The following is a 21,515-nucleotide window of genomic DNA, read 5'->3' as shown; positions in this document are numbered from 1 at the left end:
TTATTTTGAGAGAGAGACAGTATGTGTGTGAGCAGGGGATGGGCAGGGAGAGAGGGAGAGAGAGAGAATACCATGCAGGTTTTGTGCTGTCAGTGCAGAGCCCAATGCAGGGCTTGAACTCATGAACTGTGAGATCATGACCTGAGCTGAAACCAAGAGTTGACACTTAACCGACTGAGCCAGATGTCCCTATTTTTAACTTTTTGAGAAATCTCCATACTGTTCTCCAAAGTGGCTGCAGCCATTTGCATTCCCACCAACATTGCAAGAGGGTTCCCCTTTCATGGATATTCTGTTTTAATATGATTATAAAGGCCGATATGCCAAGTGTGATAGATGTTTAACTCACGAACATCTAGAGCAGTGGTTCTCAAAATATGGTCTAGGGTTTATAAAGTCAAAACTATGTTCATAAAAATACTAAGCTGTTATTTGCCTTTTTCATTCCCATTCTCTCACAAATATACAGTGGTGTTTTCCAAAGACTATATGACATGTAGTCTTACAAAAGACTGAATACAGGAGCAGATATAGGAAGCCAGCTATCCTATAGTAATCCAGATATTGTAGAGATTTGCAAAAATGTAGAAAATGCAACTCTTTGCATGAAATTCCTTGGTTTTGGGAAGTTTTTTTGTTTTTTAAAGTATATTTATTTATTTTGGAGAGAGAGCACGTGCATGTGTGGGAGGGACAGAGAGAGGGGGAGAGAGAGAAGATCCCAAGCAGGCTCCCCACTGTCAGCACAGAGCTGGATGCGGGGCTCAAGCTCATGAAACCTTGACATGATGACTTGAACTGCAATCAAGAGTCAGACGCTTAGGGGCACCTGGGTGGCTCAGTTGGTTAAGCCTCCGACTTCGGCTCAGGTCATGATCTCGCGGTCCATGAGTTCAAGCCCCGCATCAGGCTCTGTGCTGACGGCTCAGAGCCTGGAGCCTGTTTCAGATTCGGTGTCTCCCTCTCTCTCTGACCCTCCCCCATTCATGCTCTGTCTCTCTCTGTCTCAAAAATAAATAAACGTTAAAAAAAATTAAAAAAAAAAAGTCAGACGCTTAACCGACTGCACCACCCAGGTGCCCCAAGGAAAAGTTATTTCTTATAAAAAATATTTTATTATGATAACATGTGATGGGTTTGTTGTTTTCTTTAAATGAATAAATATTTTAAAATTTTGTTTTAATTTCTAATAGGATAAATATCAACAGATATAACCTATATAAATATAAGCTCTTTGGGATGTTCAGTGCTTTTTTAAAAGTGTAAAAGAGGGGTGCATGGGTGGCTCCGTTGCTTAAACATCCAACTTCAGTTCAGGTCATGATCTCACAGTTTGTGAGTTCAAACCCCTCACCAGGCTTTCTGCTCTCAGTGCCAGAGCCCACTTCGAATCCTCTTGTCTCCCTTTTGCTGTCCTTCCCCTCCTCACTCACTCTCTCTCTCTTTCAAAAATAAATAAACATAATAAATAAATAAGTAAATAAAAGAAACCTGAGACCAAAAAGTTTGAGAGCTTCACATCTAGAATAACCCAATTTCCACTTAAGTATATTCACTTGTTTAATGATAATGGGGAAGGTGAACAAACAAATCATTTCAGGTTTCATTCTAAATATTATTGGGGGGTGGAATAATTTTTATTTCTAAAACAGATGCTCCTTTAGTCAGATTTATGCTTTTGGAACAAAACTTTCTTATAATTTTTGTTTTTGTTTTGTTGTGGTTTTGGTTTTTGTTTTTTAATTTGTAAATGTATAACTGATAGTCTAAATCTGAGAACATTCTTTTCTGAAAGTATAAAATTAAGTCTTTCCCTCAAGGCCCCATGATACCATGGAAAGCTGTAGTTGTTTCCCATTAAAAAGTAAAATAAGCAAAGCAATTTTTCAGGGTTTCTACTTTTTCTCAAGTTATTATTTTCATCTTATGATGTGCTAAATAAATTCTGAGGATAAATATCAAGGTTCTAATTATAGAGAGTGTCATTACTTCTTAAATTATTATAATAACATATAATTATTTTAGATTATAATGCAGGAGCAGAACAATACAATAATGAGTCAATCACATTTCTATGCATTTATGCAAGGCAAATTTTGCAAGCAAAACAGAAACTTCATTCACATTTCAGTCAATATAAATTCTAGAGTAATCATTTCTTACCTGTGGAAAAATAATACTTAAAACAGAAACTGAACCTGTATACTTAGATAATAAAAATAAAATAGCTAATTCATTCAATAAATATTGACTAGTACCTACTATGCCAGATTCTATCCTGTTGCTGTGTGTACGTAGGCAAATTACTTACCTCTTTGAGCCTTAGTTAGCCTCTCTGTGGAAAGTTTTTTTTTAAATCTATAAAATAGGGATAATAACAAAACCTACTTTATAGTTAATGTAAGTATTAAGTAAGATAATGCAAGTAAAAAGCCAAACTATAATATCAAGTGTGCTGTTAATATAACAAATGAAGAAATTCATAACTTTAAAAAATAGATGCTAAGTAAAATTAAATTTATTGTTTGAAAATAATCAGATTCAACTGCCATAAATGATCCTCTTTCCCGGAAAAATATGACCTAGAAGTGCTGTACTTTGTCTTATTTGCAACTTCTTAGAATTGGGGTACAGAGCCTGCAAATAAGAATTCAGACATAGACCTGGGATATGGGAGAGGTCAGGCTGCCTGTACACGTAGGTTAGTGCTGAACTAGATTCATAAGAGATCAGCTCATTCAACTATAGTTACCCTAAGGTTGACAATGCTCTCAGATCACTGCCTACTTGTAACCTAAGTGTTTCAAAATTTTGAAATGAACATTATTTTACTAGTTCTTCATTTTTAATGCTCATATCATAGTTTACATACACTCATATGTAACAAATAAGTGCAGCTATTTAAAAAAATTCTCTAAGTAGCATGGTCTAAAATATCTGCAAAATAAACTGTGTACTTCAGAGGGAGAGAAGCAGAGACACCCAGACATCTACCTTCTTGAAGGCTGCCAGGTCGTCCCCTCAGGACAGGCTGAGGCTGTCCCTCATGCCTCTGCCAGACATGGGAGAAAAACAAGATCTCAGCAACAACTGACCTTAAGGCAAAGACCACTCTGACTGGGCTGGCCACAGCTACCCAGGACCCTCCGTTAGCACCAAGGACTTGGTGAACTTCACTCCCTCAGCTCAGTGTTCCCTCTGTGGATCTCAGCATCTCCACTTGTACGACAGGCCTAGCAATGACTACCTGATGGGACTACTGTGAGGACTGGCTAGAAGGGTGTGAGAACACATCTAGACTCTGGCACATAGTAGGTTCTCAATAAAAGCTAGGTTTTTGTTAAAAACAGACAGACAAAAATTGTATGTTTCAGAATTCCACAGTTTACTAAACATTTATGTAGTGAAGAAATACTAATGTATTTGAATGTCTAGCATGAAAGTCAATCAGTTCTAGCTTAACTGTTTTCACCAAAAATTATAAAAATCTACTTATTAGTATATGTAAAATAGACTTTAAAATGTAAATCCAAAATATTGCCTACTATCATGTGTGATCTTACCAGTAAAGTCTAGAATTCGAATACATACCAATAAGTAGGCTTTTTCACTTACCGGAAGTAAAGTCCTTGAACTGTTGTATGTATTCCATGGCCCCATGAATCTGACCCTGTTTACATAGGCAAAGAAGAGCTTTCTTGTGCAGGCCACATTCAGTGTAGATCATCTGAGCTAAAGCCAGGCACTTGGCCTTGTTATAGGTATCCTGCTCCCCATAATCATAAATGACATCCCCAGCCTCCTCAGAAAATGTGAGCCTAGAGCAAGCAGATCAATAGGTATACTTTAGAGAGCTCATGGTGAGTGGATGAGAATAAAATATTTTAAAATTCAGCACAGAATTGGATTTTCCATGGTCTGTAAGAATTACAAGTTAATAGACAATTGATGTAGGAGAAATTAAACATATCCAAGATTTAACAAAAACAAAAATAATCACATATTCTTTTGTGGTGGGGGAGGGGGAGGAGACATTTTGGTGAAACTGACCTCAAGTTTTTTCAAAAATCTACAAACATGGTTAAAACTCTCCTAAAAAAGACTGGTGGAATTTAAAGTAACAAGGTAAATAAAAATTATTTTATAATTGAGGATCTCAATGTTCTCAGCAGTTATACAGATTTTAAACCCTGCAGAATGTAAGAATTCATTAAATGTTGGTTAAAGATAGTGACAACAAATTTTAGCTCAAAATTAGTGATAGATCTTGCAAGTGTTTGCAAGAAACGTGTGACATCAGTGTTATTTTCTAAATTGTTACAGAATTATAAAAAACAATAGGGGTAAAAAGGATTTAAGATGTCCCAATTTCCCTTGTCATCACATTTTAATGCACATCTTCAAACACAACTGGAGTGAACCATCTGCACATTAACTCCACCTAGAAACAATCAGCACAGGCCAAAACACATTTGGGTATAATTTAAGATATCACTTCCAATCACTGGTTGTACGGACATTGTGCTTTAGTTTTATTTTAAATTAATAGCTACAGAGTAACAGTAATCACATAATATTGATATCTGTACACATGTATCAAAATACCAGTAACATTCAAATAAAATCCTGAAATCCCTATAAAATGTGTTTAGTGAAAATTCAGTAAATAAAGCCTACCATGTTTATTGGGGCGGCCAAAGAGAAGTGTGTCTGAAATCAAAAGGCAGCTTCTGAGTATAAATCAATTATTTAATAAGCAATTTACCTAACTTTTACATTTTAGTACCAAAACATAGGTTTTGGTAGCTATAGCCACGATGTTTCCGAAGGCTGAACAAGGAATTATTTCAGACATTTTAGTGACTGTATAACCAGAGCAAGATGATAATACCAGTATTATAGTATTTCTTTCTCTTATTAATACCATTATTTTATTTTTGTAAGAGGTCATCACTAACATGATGTGGTTCCACCTGAGAAAAGGCCAGAGCTGAGGACTAAGGTTGATTTGTCCTGGTTTGTCATTTTCCAAAAGGATGATGTATGATTTAAAATACATATATATATATATATATATATATATATTGAAAGGGAGGAAGACGGGGCGCCTGGGTGGCTCAGTCGGTTGGGCGTCAGACTTCAGCTCAGGTCGTCATCTCGCAGTCCGTGAGTTCGAGCCCCGCGTTGGGCTCTGTGCTGACAGCTCGGAGCCCGGAGCCCGGAGCCCGGAGCCTGTTTCGGATTTTGTGTCTCCCTCTCTCTGACCCTCCCCCGTTCATGCTTTGCCTCTCTCTGTCTCAAAAATAAATAAAGGTTAAAAAAAAATTTTTTTTTTAAATAAAAAAAAATTTAAAAAAAAAGAAAGGGAGGAAGAGGGTCAAGCCCCAAAATAATGGAACTGGCCCTGAAGGAAAAAGGGGGAAAAAAAAAACAGGGATTCTAGCCCTGGGGAAAGGGAGGTAGTCAAGCACCCTGTACCCAACTGGAAAATGAGCCTGGGAACCTCTGTCCCTGTTTTGCCCCTAATCACCTCATTACATCCCTCTTTCTGTTTTCTCAAAGTCTCCTTCTTGGCTCTCCAATCCCTACTTCCAATTCTAAGAAGACTTCTGAAAGTGGATCTCTAGACTGGCTCTGGAGAATATATATGACTAGTAAATAAATTTTAAAAAATGTGCTTAACTCCATTAGTAAACTAAGGTATATTTGATTATAAACCAGATTATAGATTTTTTTTTAATGTTTATTTATTTAAAAAATTTTTTTTCAACGTTTATTTATTTTTGGGACAGAGAGAGACAGAACATGAACGGGCGAGGGGCAGAGAGAGCGGGAGACACAGAATCGGAAACAGGCTCCAGGCTCTGAGCCATCAGCCCAGAGCCCGACGCGGGGCTCGAACTCACGGACCGTGAGATCGTGACCTGGTTGAAGTCGGACGCTTAACCGACTGTGCCACCCAGGCGCCCCAATGTTTATTTATTTTAAAGAAAGAGAGAGAAGACACAAGTTGGGGAAGGGCAGAGAGAGAGTGGGAGACACAAAATCCAAAGCAAGCAGACTCCAGGCTCTGAGCTGTCAGCACAGAGCCCAAAGTGGGGCTTGAACCCACAAACCTTGAGATCATGACCTGAGCCAAAGTCAGACATTCAACTGACTGAGCCACCCAGGCACCCCAGATTGTAGATTTTTTTAAGCCAAAATAAAGGTAATATACAATCACTAAATCTATGCATCATATTTATTTACTGTTATTTTGTAGGATTGGGTTTGTCAAGTTAATATTTCAGAGGATATTTTCCTCTTCTGGGAGCAATATCTGCAATTTAGAGAGCCAATGCCAACAAAACATTTCTTAAGTTTAGGCTTTCTGAGTCAAGTGATTAGACTTTCCCCAGGTAAGAATGACGAAGAGAGCCAAGATTAGTCTATAATCCAGGCTGTTTTATGGCTGGCTCTGTGCAGGGCTTCAAGGAAAGAACTGTAGAACTTTTTAAGGTAGCCATATGGTAGAGGCCAGGTCACTGGAGTCAGAGACCAGAGGAAAGAGGCTAAGAATAAAGAATGTGAATTACCTTCAGTATTCTATCATTTCAGGATTCTTAGGAGTGGTGGTATTTTCCAAATTTATGCAGTCAAGGAATTGCAGAAGAATTTAAATTCTTATAATTAAGAGGTAGAATTGGCCAAGAACAATCAGTATATGTGGGGAAATTAATCTTGTCTTATGTGTCTCTGCACCAGACAACACGTGTTAATCAACATGCACTTTCTAATCGTGTTCTCATGACTGAACCATTTCCAGTGCTCCCTGACAAGTACTTTCTGTAGAGGGCGTAGAAGGTGGGACCAGGTAGAAAAAGAAAGAGGCAAAGGGTAAAAAGAGGGGTATATGTATGAAGAAGTTTCCTAAAACAGAATTAACTATTACGTGAACAGTAAGTGAAGGCCATAACAAGAGGGGGTGGGAAAAAGATACTTTACACTGGTAAACAATAGTGCCATCAATCTAGGACAGTTTAGGACTTCCCAGTGTCATGCAGGGGAAATGGTGAATTTGGAATGGGTGGCAGTAGGCACTAGTATGCAAACTTGCCATTTTTAAGTCTGGGACATTTAGAAATCATGAATTTGTTATTTAGGGAGTGCTTACATTAGTCCTTCCATCTCCCTTATGATATACTTCTTAAATATGAGAACTGTAACTACTCTCTAATATGTAGCCTACATCTGTATGTATCCAGAACCAAGCAAGCATAGTCCTTAGACTGAAAAATAAGCAGGCTGTGGCTACCAGACAGATGACAGGACTTTCCTCACTCTGCCTTCCAATACTCACAGCCCAACCCATGTCCACCAGACCCAGCAAAAGTAGCTTGATCTTCATAAATAGGCAGACACTGTTTTAGTCCCCTTTACTGGACCAGTGACTCTTCCCCAGCTGACTCCTAACAGCTCACAGCTGTTGCCTTCCCCAGAGAACAGCCTTCCCCAGCTGTTGCCCTAAGCTGACTAGCTACCTTGCCCAGAAAATTATGCTTATCTTTCAACCCCCCAGTAGTGTAGAGCTGACAACTGATTAGTAAGGAATACAAAAGGTCAGTACCATAATTCAAAAAGAAGCAAGTCTGGCAGGATTTATGTTCCATAGTCCTCCCCCTGTAATACTAGCTAATACTAGATTTTAACCTGAGTTCACATCGTAGCTTGGTTCTTTCCGCTTCCCTATCCCATCTCACTCCTTCACTTATAATATTTCTCGAGGAGTAGTCTATCAGTAAATGATATGCACTCAAATCCAATTATCACGCTCTCTTTAAGGGAATAGGGAACCTGAGGGCCAAACATATTCCTCTCTGCCTTGTTATGTAACAACAATCTTACCTTTTCATGATAACCAAAGTTGACTATGACTCACAGAACCTAAATTTGCAGGCATGAGAATTTTATGTGTCATCCTGACTGGCTCATAGAGTGCCCAGATATTTAGTCATGTATTATTCTGTGTGAGTCCATGAGGATGTATTTGAAAGAGAGTAACATTTGAATCAGTAGACTGAATAAAGCAGATTGCTGTGAATGTGGATAGCTCTCATCCCATCAGTTGATGGCCTGGAGGGTACAAAAAAGGCTGACCCTCTTTCATATGAAGCAGAACTCCTCCTGCCTGACCGCTTAGCTGGGACATCAGTCTTTTCCTACCTTTGGACTCAAAAAGAAACATTGGCTCTTCTTGGGTCTTGAGCAGCCTGAAACTTACACCATTGGCAGTTCTCTTGGGTCTCTAGCTTGCTGACTGTGGATCTTAAGACTTATCAGCCTCCATATTCACAGGAGCCAATTTCTTCATGGGTGTGTGTATGTATATATATCCTATTGATTCTGTTTCTCTAGAGAACCTTGATTCCACCAAGTGGGTTACTGGGGAATCAGCTGAGCAGAGCCACTCTTTTATCTCCCAGACCCAAGTATTCTACGTACTGGAGATATACCATACAATCATCACTAGTTTAAAGTGTACATTCCATCCTGAAGGATGTTACTATGTCTTCAAAAGATGGAGCGACAAGCTGGCATCACCTGGACACAACCTGAACCATTCATGAACCAAGTTTGGGTTTTTTTCTTCCTTGCCTGCTGGTCTTAGGTCACCCCCACCCCCGCATGAGGCTTTAGGTGTGAGCTGTGGAAGTTGTGTTGGTCAGTTGGTGGTAGTTGACATGAGTTCTGGGCCACCTATTCCTGAAGCTAACTTGTGTACTCTGGATCTGCTTGAGCACTATCTTCACTGTACCTGATTTTAGATGGACTCTCTGAGCCCACCTGACCTCATGACTTGGTGTTTCTGTCAGAATCCAGTTCATGATGAGCTGTTCTAATTCTAAAGTCATTGGTGTTCCCTGGATAAACACTCCAACTTTAGCAGGACTCAGTAGGCACTTTTGGAATCTTAAGTGCCTACTCTGGAATCTTAAGTATATGGTTGCTTGTTACAGGTGGTAGATGATCTACTGGGATATTGCTGGGTAGTCCCGGGCCAGTTAAAAACTATTAGTGGGTAAATCAATAATCATGGTTTGATAAAGGCATGGAAATCACAGTCATTCTACCAGACAAGCCATTAAGACCAATAGAATGCGAAGAATATAAAATGGATGAGAGAGGAGAAAGATGAGTAATAATTAATGTGGATGAACCTCAAAATAATTAAAGCAAAAGAGGCAGAGCAAGAAAAAAGGAATACATAATGTATAATTCCATTTATATAAAATTCTAGAAAATGAAACCTCATCTAAGGTGACAGAAAGCAGATCAGTGGTTACCTGGAAATGGTGGTGGGGGTTGGAATGAGGCTGATTATCTTGACTGTGGGGATGATTTCATGGGTGTATACATATGTCAAAACTTGTCAAACTGTACACTATAAATATGTGCAATTTATAATGTCAGTTATATCCCCATAATGCTTTCTAAAAACTCATCATATTGTACACTTTAAATATGTAGAGATTATTGTACATAAATTCTATCTCCATAAAGGTGTAAAAACCAAATTATAGCCCTATGGTCAATTGTCATGACAAGGGCTATATATAGTTCATTCTACTAACCCTTCTAAGTTTCCCCCAGAATTTTAACCACAGAATCCTAGAGAAGTTATGCCTAGATGGAATGAAATTAAAGTGAGAAGAAAATACATTTGTGTTGTGCAAATGGTTGACTACAGTAGATGCTGATTTAATGTTCTGCCCGGATCCTCATTACTGAGACAGCATACCCTTCCCCTCTGGGTGCTGGCTGTCAGTGGCTCACATGTCCCTCCCTTCTGTAGCAAATTGCCCTTTGCTGATGGGAGCCACCAGGCCTAGGAAGTTATGCCCCATCCAGGCAGCCTATAGCCCTAATAGAGACTAACAGAGAGGTACAAAAGACTGATCCCTTGCCTCAAAGGGGGCAGCTCTTTGGTGTGGTTTATGCTCCAGAGCCATCCCTCTACAAATAAGACCAAGATTAGAACTTGCCTAAGATCACAACCTTTCTTGTCTTCCCGAACATACACACACTCTTTCCTATTTTGCTTCACTCACTCCCTTATAGGGTTTTCTTGAGAAGCCCGCCTTCTATCAATCATGTCTGAGGCTTTGGTTATAGGAATCCAACCTAAGGGAGCTCTAGTACAAATCTGCCTACCTATACTGAAATCCAACTCCAAGAAGCATTTCCTGCCTGTCCTTGCTGGTGTATATGTTCTTTTTTATTTTTTTTTAATGTTTATTTATTTATTTTGAAAGAGAGAGAGACAAAGAGAGGGATGGGGAGGGGCAGAGAGAAAGGGAGAGAGAATCTCAAGTAGGCTCCACACTCGCCATGGAGCCCGGCACCAGGATCAATCCCATGAACCAGGATGTCATGACCTGAGCCAAGATCAAAAGAGTTGGATGCTTAATGGACTGAGCCACCCAGGCGCCCCTGGTTTCTATATTCTAAATGCAACATGGGTCCACATCCATCCTGCTTATAAGTTTTCTCCTAGGTATATCCTTCACATGTAACCATAACCTCTCTGGATCCAAGTTCCTGCCTTATCCCTCTCAGTAGCATGATATTGATAAATCCTTTTCTGTCCTGACTGATGAATTCATGGGTCATGAATCATCCCATGAACCACTATTACTCAACTCCTGATCTGGGTTTATGTGACTAGGCCCCGTTACTCCACGAATGCTTAGTAAATCGTCTCTGAAGGATTAATTGTTCAGGATAATGTGCTGATAAAAAACTACTGAAATCTTGAGAACAACCTCATTAACCATATATCAAAATTAAGTCAAAAGCTTAATTTTGCTTACCTTTCCTGAGTGACCCAATTGATAACTAAATCTAAACGTTTTTCAGATAATCCACATTGGATTCCTTCCAGGGTCAGTTCTGCATCAATAGGACGTCTGCATGCATGACTTGTGCTAAAGATGGCTTCAAAAAATAAGAGTAATGGAAAAGGCTTTCCTCTAATTTTTCCAACAGCTACAGAGAGAAGAAAAGTTTTGAGTTGAATACTTTAAGTAACAGTTTGCTTTTTCTTACTTCATATTATTACTTTCATCTCTTTGCATTTTCAAAAAATTTCAGTCTACAATTAAGTACTGATAATGTTTAACTAATGCTTATGGATTAAACTTTCATTGTGGGTAATAACTACATATTACATGCTATATGAAAACAGAGGCAGAGATTAGAATGATGTGTCTCCAACCAAGGAATGCCAAAAGTTGCCAATAGCCACCTAGAAGGTAGGAGAGAAATATGCAATGTAATCTCCCTAAGAGCCTCCACATGGAACTTTTAAAAGTTCAAAGAATATACCACCAGCAGACCACTGTAAGAGATGTTAAAAGTAGTCTTTCAAGCAGAAGGAAAATAATACCAGATAGAAATATGAATCTACACGAAGGAATAAAGACCAGAAATGGTATATCCTATGAATGTAAGTATTTAGAAGCATACTGTTTTATATAATACATAAAGTGGTATAACATCACATAAGGGTAGAGTATGAGAAGTAAAAGTTATGATCTATAAACCTTAAAGCAACAACCAAAATAAAACAAGGAGTTACAGCTTATAATGAGCAAAGGAGAAAAATGGAATCATGAAAAAATTCAACTAATCCAAAAGAAGGCAGAAAAAGAGGGAAAAACAGTAACAAAGAAGAGATAAGAAAAATAGAAAACAAATAAAACTCAACCATGTCAACAATCACATTAAATATAAGTGATCTAAACACTCCAATTGAAAGGCAAAGATTGTCAGAGGGTATAAAAAAGTAGAATCCAAGTATATGTTGCCTAGAAGACACTGACTTTATTTATTGGTCTGTTTATTTTTATTTCAAGTTATTATTTTAAATTCTAGTTAACACATATGGTAAAAATGGTTTCAGGTGTAGAATTTAGTGGTTCATCACTTACAAATAACACCCAGTGCTCATCACAAGAAGTGCCCTCCTTAATACCCATCACCCATTTAGCCCATCCCTTGCCCACCTCCCTCCAACAACCCTCAGTTTGTTCTCTATAGTAAAGAGTCTCATGGTTTGCTTCCCTCTTTTTTTTATCCCTTCCCCCATGTTCATCTGTTTTGTTTCTTAAATTCCACATGAGTGAAATCATATGGTATTTTTCTTATTTCACTTAGCATGATACACTCTAGCTCCATCCACATCACTGCAAATGGCAAGATTCCATTCTTTTTGATAGCTGAGTAATATTCAACTGTGTATGTATATACCACATCAGTTGATGGACATTTGGGCTCTTTCCATAGTTTGGCTATTGTTGATAATGCTGTTATAAACATTGGGGTGCATGTAGAAGACAATGACTTTAAATACAAAAATACAAATAGATCAAAAGTAAGAATATGGGAAAAAATATACCATGCTAATACTAATCAAAAGAAACATGGAGTCACATTTCTATTTTCAAAACCTACTACAAAGCTACAGTAATCAAAATAGTATGATACTGACATAGGATGGATATCTAGAGAAATATAACAGAATTAAGAGTCCAGAAATAAACTCTAAACATTTATGGTCAATTGATTTTTGACAAAGGGCCAAACAATTCAGTGGATACAGAACAGTCTTTTCAACAAATGGTGCTGGGATGACTAGATATCTATATGCAAAAGAATGAATCTGGACCATTATCTCACACCATACACAAAAATTAACTCAAAGTAGATCACAGACCTAAATGCATAAAACTCTTAGAAGAAAACACATGATCTTAAGTTAGGCAAAGATTTCTTAGATACAACAACAAAAGCACAGCCATAGAAGAGAAGAGGGTAAATTAGTCCCCATCAAAATTAAAAACTTTTGTGCTTCAAAAGCCACCATCAAGAAAGTGAAAAGAAAATCCACAGATTGGAAGAACATATTTGCACATCATCTGTCTGATATGAGATTTTTATCCAGAATATAAAAAGAACTCTCACAACTCAATAATAAAAACACAAATAACATAATTTTAAAATGGGCAAACAGTAGACATTTCTCCAAAGATAAATAAATGGCCAATAGGCACATGAAAAGATGCCAACACTGTTAGTCATTACAGATATGCAAATCAAAACCACAATCAGAGGGGCGCCTGCCTGGCTCAGTCGGTTTAGCATCTGACTTCAGCTCAGGTCATGATCTCACACTCTGTGAGTTCAAGCCCCACATCGGGCTCTGTGCTGACAGCTCAGAGCCTGGAGCCCGATTCAGATTCTGTGTCTCCCCCTCTCTCTGCCCCTCCCCTGCTCATGCTCTGTCTCAAAAATAAATTTAAAAAAAACATTAAAAAAAAATAAAAAAAACAACACAATGAGAACACTTATCTTGATGACCATTGAGTAATACATGGGATTGTTGAATCATTATATTGTACACTCAAAATTAATATATAACAATTTTGTCAACTATATGGAATTAATTTTTTTTAATTAAACAAATAAATCCACAATAAGATACTTCACATGGTTTAGCAAGGTTATAATCAAAAAGACAGACATTAATAAGTGCTGGTAAGGATGTGAAGAAATTGAAATCCTCATATATTGTTGATAGGAATGAAAAATAGTGCAAATAGTTTAGCAGTTCCTAAAAGCGTTAACACAAAGTTACCGTAGAGCTATCCATTCCCCTCCTAGGAATTTACCCAAGAGAAATAAAAACAAATGTCTACATAAAAATTTGTACACAAATATTCATAGCTGCATTATTCATAATAGCCAAAAAGTAAAAACAACCCAAATTACTATCAACTGGCAAACGGATGAACAAAATGCAGTATATATCCTGCAATGGAATATTCATGTTCAGCAAGGACGAACCTCAAAAACATTATGCTAAGGGAAAGAAGTCAATCAAAAAAAACATGTTTTGCAAGATCCTATTAATATGAAAGGTCCAGAATAAGGAAATCCATACAGACAGCAAGTGGATTAGTGGTTACCTAGGGTTTGGAGAGGGAGCAGGGGGTAGAAAATGAGGAGTTAATGGTTCAAAATTTATTTTTGGAAGGATGAAAATGTTCTAAAATTAAGTTATGGCAATGTTACACAACTCTGTAGTTATAGTAAAATTATTCAAAAACATGGAGTTTTCTCCAGGAACGCAGTAAGTTATATTAATAGGCTAAAGGTCAAAAACCACACAATCATTTCAATAAATGTAAAAAAAAGTATTTAGCAAATCTAACATTCATCCCTGATAAAATTCTCACCAATCATAGAGAGGAATTTCATCAACCTTGAAAAATCTACAGCTAATATGATGAAAAGCTAAATACTTTATCTCTAAGATCAAAAACAAGGCAATAATATCTGCTCTCACCACTTCTATTCAACACTGTAAAGGAAAAGCCAGTGCAATAAGGCAAGTAAAAGAAATAATAGGCATCCATACTGGAAAGGAAGAAGTAGAACTCTTTCTTAACTGATGACATGATTATCTATGTAGAAATTCTAGGAATATACAATAAAAGTATTAGAACTAATAAATAAGTTTAAAGATGTCACAGAATACATGATCAATACACAAAAGTCAATTGTATTTCTATATACTAGCAACAAACAACTTTGGAATGTGAAATAAAAATTATAATAATATAAAAAATATAAAATATTTAAAAATAAATCTGACAAAAGATGTACAAGACCTAAACACAGATTAAAAAATCACGTAATTCTTTTTGTTCCTGTGTCCCTTACAAAACTACAAAGGCTCTATGGTAGAAACCTCTTCTGTCATTGCATTTAGGCTTTGGCTACTTTTATAAGCACCAATTTAAACCTCAGACTTATAAAATTAAGCTTAATACCCAAAATGCAGAATGTCATCATTCACTTCTGCATGGTAACATGACCTCATAATCAGTTATCAAATTGTAAATAATTGTTGGAATGGTTTCTTGACATTGAGTTCACTGAACAAAAACTATAAAATTACACTGTTACATCCACTAGGATAAAATATTGAAAACTGTGCATGCTAAAATATAAGATGGGCCATTTACACACAATTCACAATCAAGCAATCTCTGTAAATACATATGATCATATGCATTATGTATATGGCAACAAATTTTTTGTGTTCTGATAAACATAAAAGAACATTTTTTTCAAACTGTTGAATTTAAAGGGTTTTTTGGGAAATTTTTATGAAAAACAATCTGTATATATTTGACATCAAAAATTTCCATTTAAAATGAAAATAATTAGAAAAATTATCTGTATCTATAAGCTCCATTGAGTATATCTCTCCTGTATTTATACCTCCGTATTTCCTTCTGAGCGTCTCATCTTTTAAAAACACAGTTTAGTTTTAAAATAAAAGGATTTAAAAAAAATTTTTTTTTAACATTTATTCATTTTTAAGACAGAGTGTGAGCAGGGGAGGGGCAGAGAGAGAGGGAGACACTGAATCTGAAGCAGGCTCCAGGCTCTGAGCTGTCAGCACAGAGCCTAACACAGGGCTCAAACTCAAGAACCGTGAGATCATGACCTGAGCCGAAGTCAGAAGCTTAACCAACTGAGCCACCAAGGCACCCCTAAAAGGACTTTTTTAATTCTGAGCAATACTCTTAAGTGCCACCTGTCTAATATTGGTGAATTTCTCTTTTTTTTTCTTAATATTGGTGAATTTCTCAGCATAAGATCCACATGCCTAGAAAAGTAATAAAAGTTGGCTGTTTTCCAATTTTGCTGGTAATTACACCTATTTGGGTATTAATTGCAAGCTTTGATTTCTACTAAAACTTATAACCCATACTTTGAACAGATCCAGTCAAGGGGAGAAGAGAAAAAAACCTTAGGAATGTACTAATATCACTTTTGACTTCACCAATTTCAGAACACATCCAAAGAAAGAGTACCTGGGTATTTGTAAAACGCCTTTTTTTTTTTTTTTTTTATTTTAGAGAGAGAAAGTGCAAGTGGGGGAGAGGAGCAGAGAGAGAAAGAGAGAGAGAGAAAGAATCTCAAACAGCCTCCATATTCAACACAGAGCCTGATGCAGGGTCGTCCTATGACCCTGGGATCAAGACCCGAACTGAAATCAAGAGTCGGACACTCAACCGATTGAGCCACCCAGGCGCCCCATGGATATCTGAAAATTTTTAAGTAAAATACTAAAATTTTCAATGTTAAAAAAAGACTTGAAAACTGAAAATTACAAAATACTGATGAAAGAAAGTTTTGAAGACTAAATAAATGGAGACATATACCAAGTTTATGGGTTCATTGAACCAAATAACCAATATTGTTCAGTGTTTATTCTCCTGAAATTGATCTATAGATTAAATGCAATCCCCAGCAAATTTTTTGTGAAGTTTACAATCTGATTCTAAATATTTAAATAGAAACATGAAAGAACCAGAATAGCCAAATTAAATTTGATAAAGAAAAACAGAGGTTAAAGTCTAACACTCTCTGTGACTTCAACACTTACTATAAAGCAATAGTAATCAAGACAGTGTAGTATTAGCATCAAGATAAACAAATAGATCAACAAAACAGATTAGACCTAAAAGTATACAGACAATTGATTTTCAACAAAGGTATGAAAGCAATTACGTGGAAAAAGTCAACTATCCGGGAACAATTGGATAGTTATAGGCCAAAAAAATACTTTGACCCATATGTTACCTCACATATTAAAATTAACTCAAACTTAATCATAATGTAAACCTAAAACCATAAAATCCTTACCAAAAAAAATAATAGGAGTTAAAAGCTGAAGATTAGACACAGATTTCTTATGTGTAACACTACAGGCATGATCCATTAAAGAAAAAAAATTAACAAATTGGATTTCAACAAAATTTAATACTTCTCTTAGGAGGCACCTAGATGGCTCACTCAGTTAAGCATACAACTCTTGATTTCTGCTCAGGTCATGATCTCACTATTCGTATGATTGAGCCCCATGTCCAGCTCTGCACTGACAGCGTAGAGCCTGCTTGGGATTTTCTCTCTCCCTCTCTCTGCCCCTCCCCTACTCGTGTTCTCTCCCTCTCTGTCTCTTTCACGTGTGCACGTGTGCTCTCTCTCAAAAATAAATAAATCAACTTAAAAAAACAACTTGTCTTAAAAAGATACTTCCAAGAGACTGAACAGACAAACCACAGACTGGGAGAAAATATTTTTAAATCATATATCTGGGGGCGCCTGGGTGGCGCAGTCGGTTAAGCGTCCGACTTCAGCCAGGTCACGATCTCGCGGTCCGTGAGTTCGAGCCCCGCGTCAGGCTCTGGGCTGATGGCTCAGAGCCTGGAGCCTGTTTCCGATTCTGTGGCTCCCTCTCTCTCTGCCCCTCCCCCATTCATGCTCTGTCTCTCTCTGTCCCAAAAATAAATAAACGTTGAAAAAAAAAATTAAAAAAAAAAAATCATTTATCTGATAAAGGATTTGTATTCACCCAATGGAATACTACTCAACAATAAAAAGGAATGAACTATTGATAGACACAACACATGGATGAATTTCAAAATAATAATGCTGAATGTAAGAAGTCAGTCAAAAAGATCACATACTATTGTAATTCCATTTATATAAAATTCTAAGAAATGCAAATTAATCTACAGTGACTGAAAGCAGACTAACAGTTGCCACTAAGGGGAAGTGGCCAGATAGAAGGAGATGGGAGGGGTGAGGATGAATCAGAGAGAGGGATAGCTGAGAGCAATGAGGGAACTTTTGGGTGATACAAATGTCAAAACTTATCAAATTGTGTACTATAAATATGTACAATGTGTTGTGTATATGTCAATTTATAACAACAAAGCTGTCTTAGGAATTAGAGCAAATTTGACAAAATATTAACATTTACTAAATCTTGATAGTGAGTACATGGCTGTTGTATATTTCTTCATACTTTTCTGTATACTTGAAATATTTCCTCATTTAATTTAGAAAAACTAATCATATTCTTCAATGTGACAGCTAAAAAAACTGAGTAAATGGAAGAGATAGGGCTGGAAGCCTAGCTCTTTAGTCCCCACTTCAATACTCTTTCCATTCTATCAGGGTAAAAAAGTGCAATTTGCATACATACATAAGGTTCAAAGAAAAGTGCTTACCCTTAAATTTATTCACTGTCCCAATGTTTTGAAGAATTCTTCTAGGACTGTGTGCTGCAAAACAAGCTGCCTTTTCATATTCACCAAGCAACATTAATTCATTGAACCTACAACCATTGAATTTTGTTATATATTATAATAAATACTACACACAAAAAAAATGATTAGAAATATCTATAACAGACTAAACACAGTAATATAGAAAAACTATAACTACGTTCATTCATTCTGAAAGATGCCCTTTCACTTCTTTCTGTAATATTCTGTCATTTTTTACAGCCTTTGAACCTTACCCTGTACTTTATTCCTATAGTACTTATTGCAAGACACAGAAAATGGAAAAAACTTGAACTGAATTTACAATGGGCTCAGATTTTTTTCTCTCGTGTTGTCTCTAGACGAAGAGATATTGGGAAAAGAAGGGCAATCTGCTTAGAGACTCAACGTAGGGGAAATAGTAATTGAAACACAGTAGCTGCAGAACTGGAGATCAAGAGGTGAAGCTTATGTTGCTCTGCCACGAATCAGACTCCCAATGAAATATGAGACTAACACAAGAAGAAAAAATAATAGTTCAGGTAACTTAAGCCTCTACTCCTCTTCCTAGGGTAAAATGTCTTCAAACCAATCCTTACCCCACAATTAACAAAACTATGGCAAACAGGATTTACAGTGTTGCAAATGAATCTGAAACCCTAGAGGAGAAAGACCAAAGTAATACTAATGAGCAAAATACATAAAACTTTTAGCCTCAACAAAGTTTCTTCCCTCATGTCTAAAGCTGGTAGACTTGAAGAAGCATACAGTGTAAGGAAATAAAACAGGCTTTGGTGCTGTCCCAAAATGATCTTTGCCCCTTCTTTGTACCACATCAATAGAACAATTAAAAATTATTTAACATATGAAACTAGGAATATTACATATGTTCCTTACATACTGGCCTCACAGGCTATGAATTAACCTCTTAAAGAATAAAGTCTTAGATCTCCTTAAGCCTCTATTATGCACTATATAATAACTTAAGTATGAGGGAGAAATATACCTTTTTAAAACATCATAGGATGGAAATGATGAGGGAAAAAAATGACTAAATTGGTTAGGATAATCTGACTCAAGACATTCTCAAAAAATTTTTGTAACATCAGACTGATTGTTAGGAAATGCAAAAAAAAAAATACAGTATACATAAAATTTAAATCAACACTCAAGTCACCTATATCCTCTGAAAAATTTCCTAGACTACCAACCTAATATTTTTTACATAAAGAATTTTTTAAATTCTAGTTTATTTTCTAATTTGTTTAGTAGAGTAAAACTGTAAAAATACAAAATCTAGAGACTATAACTCATCAAGATGCTAAATAAGTGCTATACATTTAATAAATATTAAGTATTTACTTAATAAATAAATAAATATTACATAAACGTGATAACATTTTCACAAGGAAAACTAAAGCTTTTAAAATAATTTGTCTTTCATAGGGCGCCTGAGTGGCTCATTTAGAAGAGCATACAACTCTTGATCTTGGGTCGTGAGTTCAAGCCCCATGTTGGATGTAGAGATTACTTAAATAAATATTTTAAAAATTATTTATTTATTTAATATTTGCCTTTCAATGTAGGAAAGCAAAATTTCAGCTTCTTTTGCCTTGCCTGGATCATCTTCAAGCAGTGCCTCAGTAATGCCTTGGTCACCTGTAAATACTGAAAGTACCACAGAATATTTAAGATCAATCAATAGAAAATGTCAGCAACTTAATGCTATGGTTTCTAACAGCACCAACCTTTTTTTCTTTTTCTAATTAACTCATCTTTTGGGGTATTTTTCTTAAAGTTTATTTATTTTTGAGAGAGAGAAAGAGAGGGAGGGGCAGAGACAGGGGGAGAGAGGGAATGCCAAGCAGGCTCAGCACCATCAGCGTGGAGCCCAAGGTGGGCTCAAACTCACAAACCATGAGATCGTGATCTGAGCTGAAATCAAGTCAGACTATTTAATTTTTTTAATGTTCACTTATTTATTTTTATTTTTTTAAACGTTTATTCATTTTTTAGAGACAGAGAGACATAGTGTGGGGGAAGGGGGGAGCAGATAGAGAGGGAGACACGGAATCTGAAGCAGGCTCAAGGCTCTGAGCTGTCAGCACAGAGCCCAATTCAGGGCTGGAACTCAAGAACTGTGAGATCATGACCTGAGCCAAAGTTGGACGCTCAACCAACTGAGCCACTCAGGCACCCTAAGTCAGACTATTAACTGACTGAGCCACCCAGGTGCCCCAACAACACCAACCTCTTTTTTTTTTTTTTTTTAATTTTTTAATGTTTATTTATTTTTGGAGAGAGAGACACAGAGTGTGAGCAAGGAAGGGGCAGAGAGAGAGGGAGACACAGAATCCGAAGCAGGTTCCAGGCTCCCAGCTGTCAGCACAAAGCCTGATGCCAGGCTCAAACCCACAAACCATGAGATCATGACCTGAGCTGAAGTCAAGACATTTAACCGACTGAGCCACCCAGGTGTCCCCAGCACCAACCTCTTCTTAAAATGAGTGGCCTCCCTGTCCCTCTCTCCTTTATTATCAGGTATATTTTTAGCTTTCTCCCTTTGGCTTACCACATCCTCCATTTACCAATTATGTGTTAGCTGTTGAAGGAAGAAGCCCATAAGGTAATAGAGAGCTAACAGAAGTAAGTACATTTTTTATTTCTTTAAACTTAGCCTAGAAAAGTCATCACTCTTTAGCTTTCTGGGGGAAAAGATGATGTTTTTCATTATTTTTGGTAATTAAAAAATACAGATAAATTACCATGTAAATCTTTAGTTTTCTGAATTTGCTCCACGAAATCTTGAAATGAGCTGCTCATATCAGATTTTACCCATGAAGTAAGTGCATTTGAAATAATCTGCAGTCTTTGATGACTACAAAGAAAAAAAAATCAACAATACACTGAACCTAAAATCAAATACAATATTAGAATAAACATAAATAAAAGCTTCAAACTTAAAAAATATACAAGCAATCTTCATACCGAAACTGTAATTCTTTGTTTAAATTTTCAGCTAAATCTCTCCGTTTTAATGTCACCATCATTTCCTCATCTAAATCTGCCTTCCTCTGAACTGGTACATATTTTTTCAACATAACCTGTTTAATTTCGGCATATTTATCTTCAAGATGTTTCAGGTATTTAGTGAGAGCATCTAAACTGACGGATTCTTGGAGAGTCATGCCTAGGGAAAAGGGAACAAATCAAACAAGCCAAACCATGCGGGGTAACTAGTGCTCAAACAGCAAGTTTTAGCAAAATAAATCAGTTTACTATGTTATGAAATAATTTAAAAATGATAGCATGAACTTATAACTTACAGAACATAAACAGAATTAGCAT

At 36.6% G+C, this 21,515-nt stretch overlaps 1 protein-coding gene across 10 annotated transcripts in view; it reads right to left on the bottom strand.

The window, feature by feature from the left end:
* The window catches only part of CLHC1 (clathrin heavy chain linker domain containing 1), a 40,688-nt gene that overhangs the window by 5,096 nt on the left and 14,077 nt on the right, over positions 1-21,515 (bottom strand). For all 10 annotated transcript variants that reach the window (XM_086701089.1, XM_086701095.1, XM_086701098.1 and 7 more), the window contains 6 exons: positions 21,156-21,357; positions 20,933-21,045; positions 19,742-19,826; positions 18,132-18,238; positions 10,851-11,025; positions 3,616-3,818 (listed from right to left, as the gene is read on the bottom strand). In XM_086701089.1, coding sequence (XP_086557215.1) covers positions 3,616-3,818; positions 10,851-11,025; positions 18,132-18,238; positions 19,742-19,826; positions 20,933-21,045; positions 21,156-21,357 — 885 coding nt within the window. The remainder of the gene's footprint in view (positions 1-3,615; positions 3,819-10,850; positions 11,026-18,131; positions 18,239-19,741; positions 19,827-20,932; positions 21,046-21,155; positions 21,358-21,515) is intronic.

This window comes from Puma concolor, chromosome A3, assembly GCF_028749965.1.
Source record: "Puma concolor isolate L17-30 chromosome A3, mPumCon1.1.hap2, whole genome shotgun sequence".
NCBI lineage: Eukaryota > Metazoa > Chordata > Mammalia > Carnivora > Felidae > Puma > Puma concolor.
This window is presented reverse-complemented; position numbering and strand designations above follow the sequence as displayed.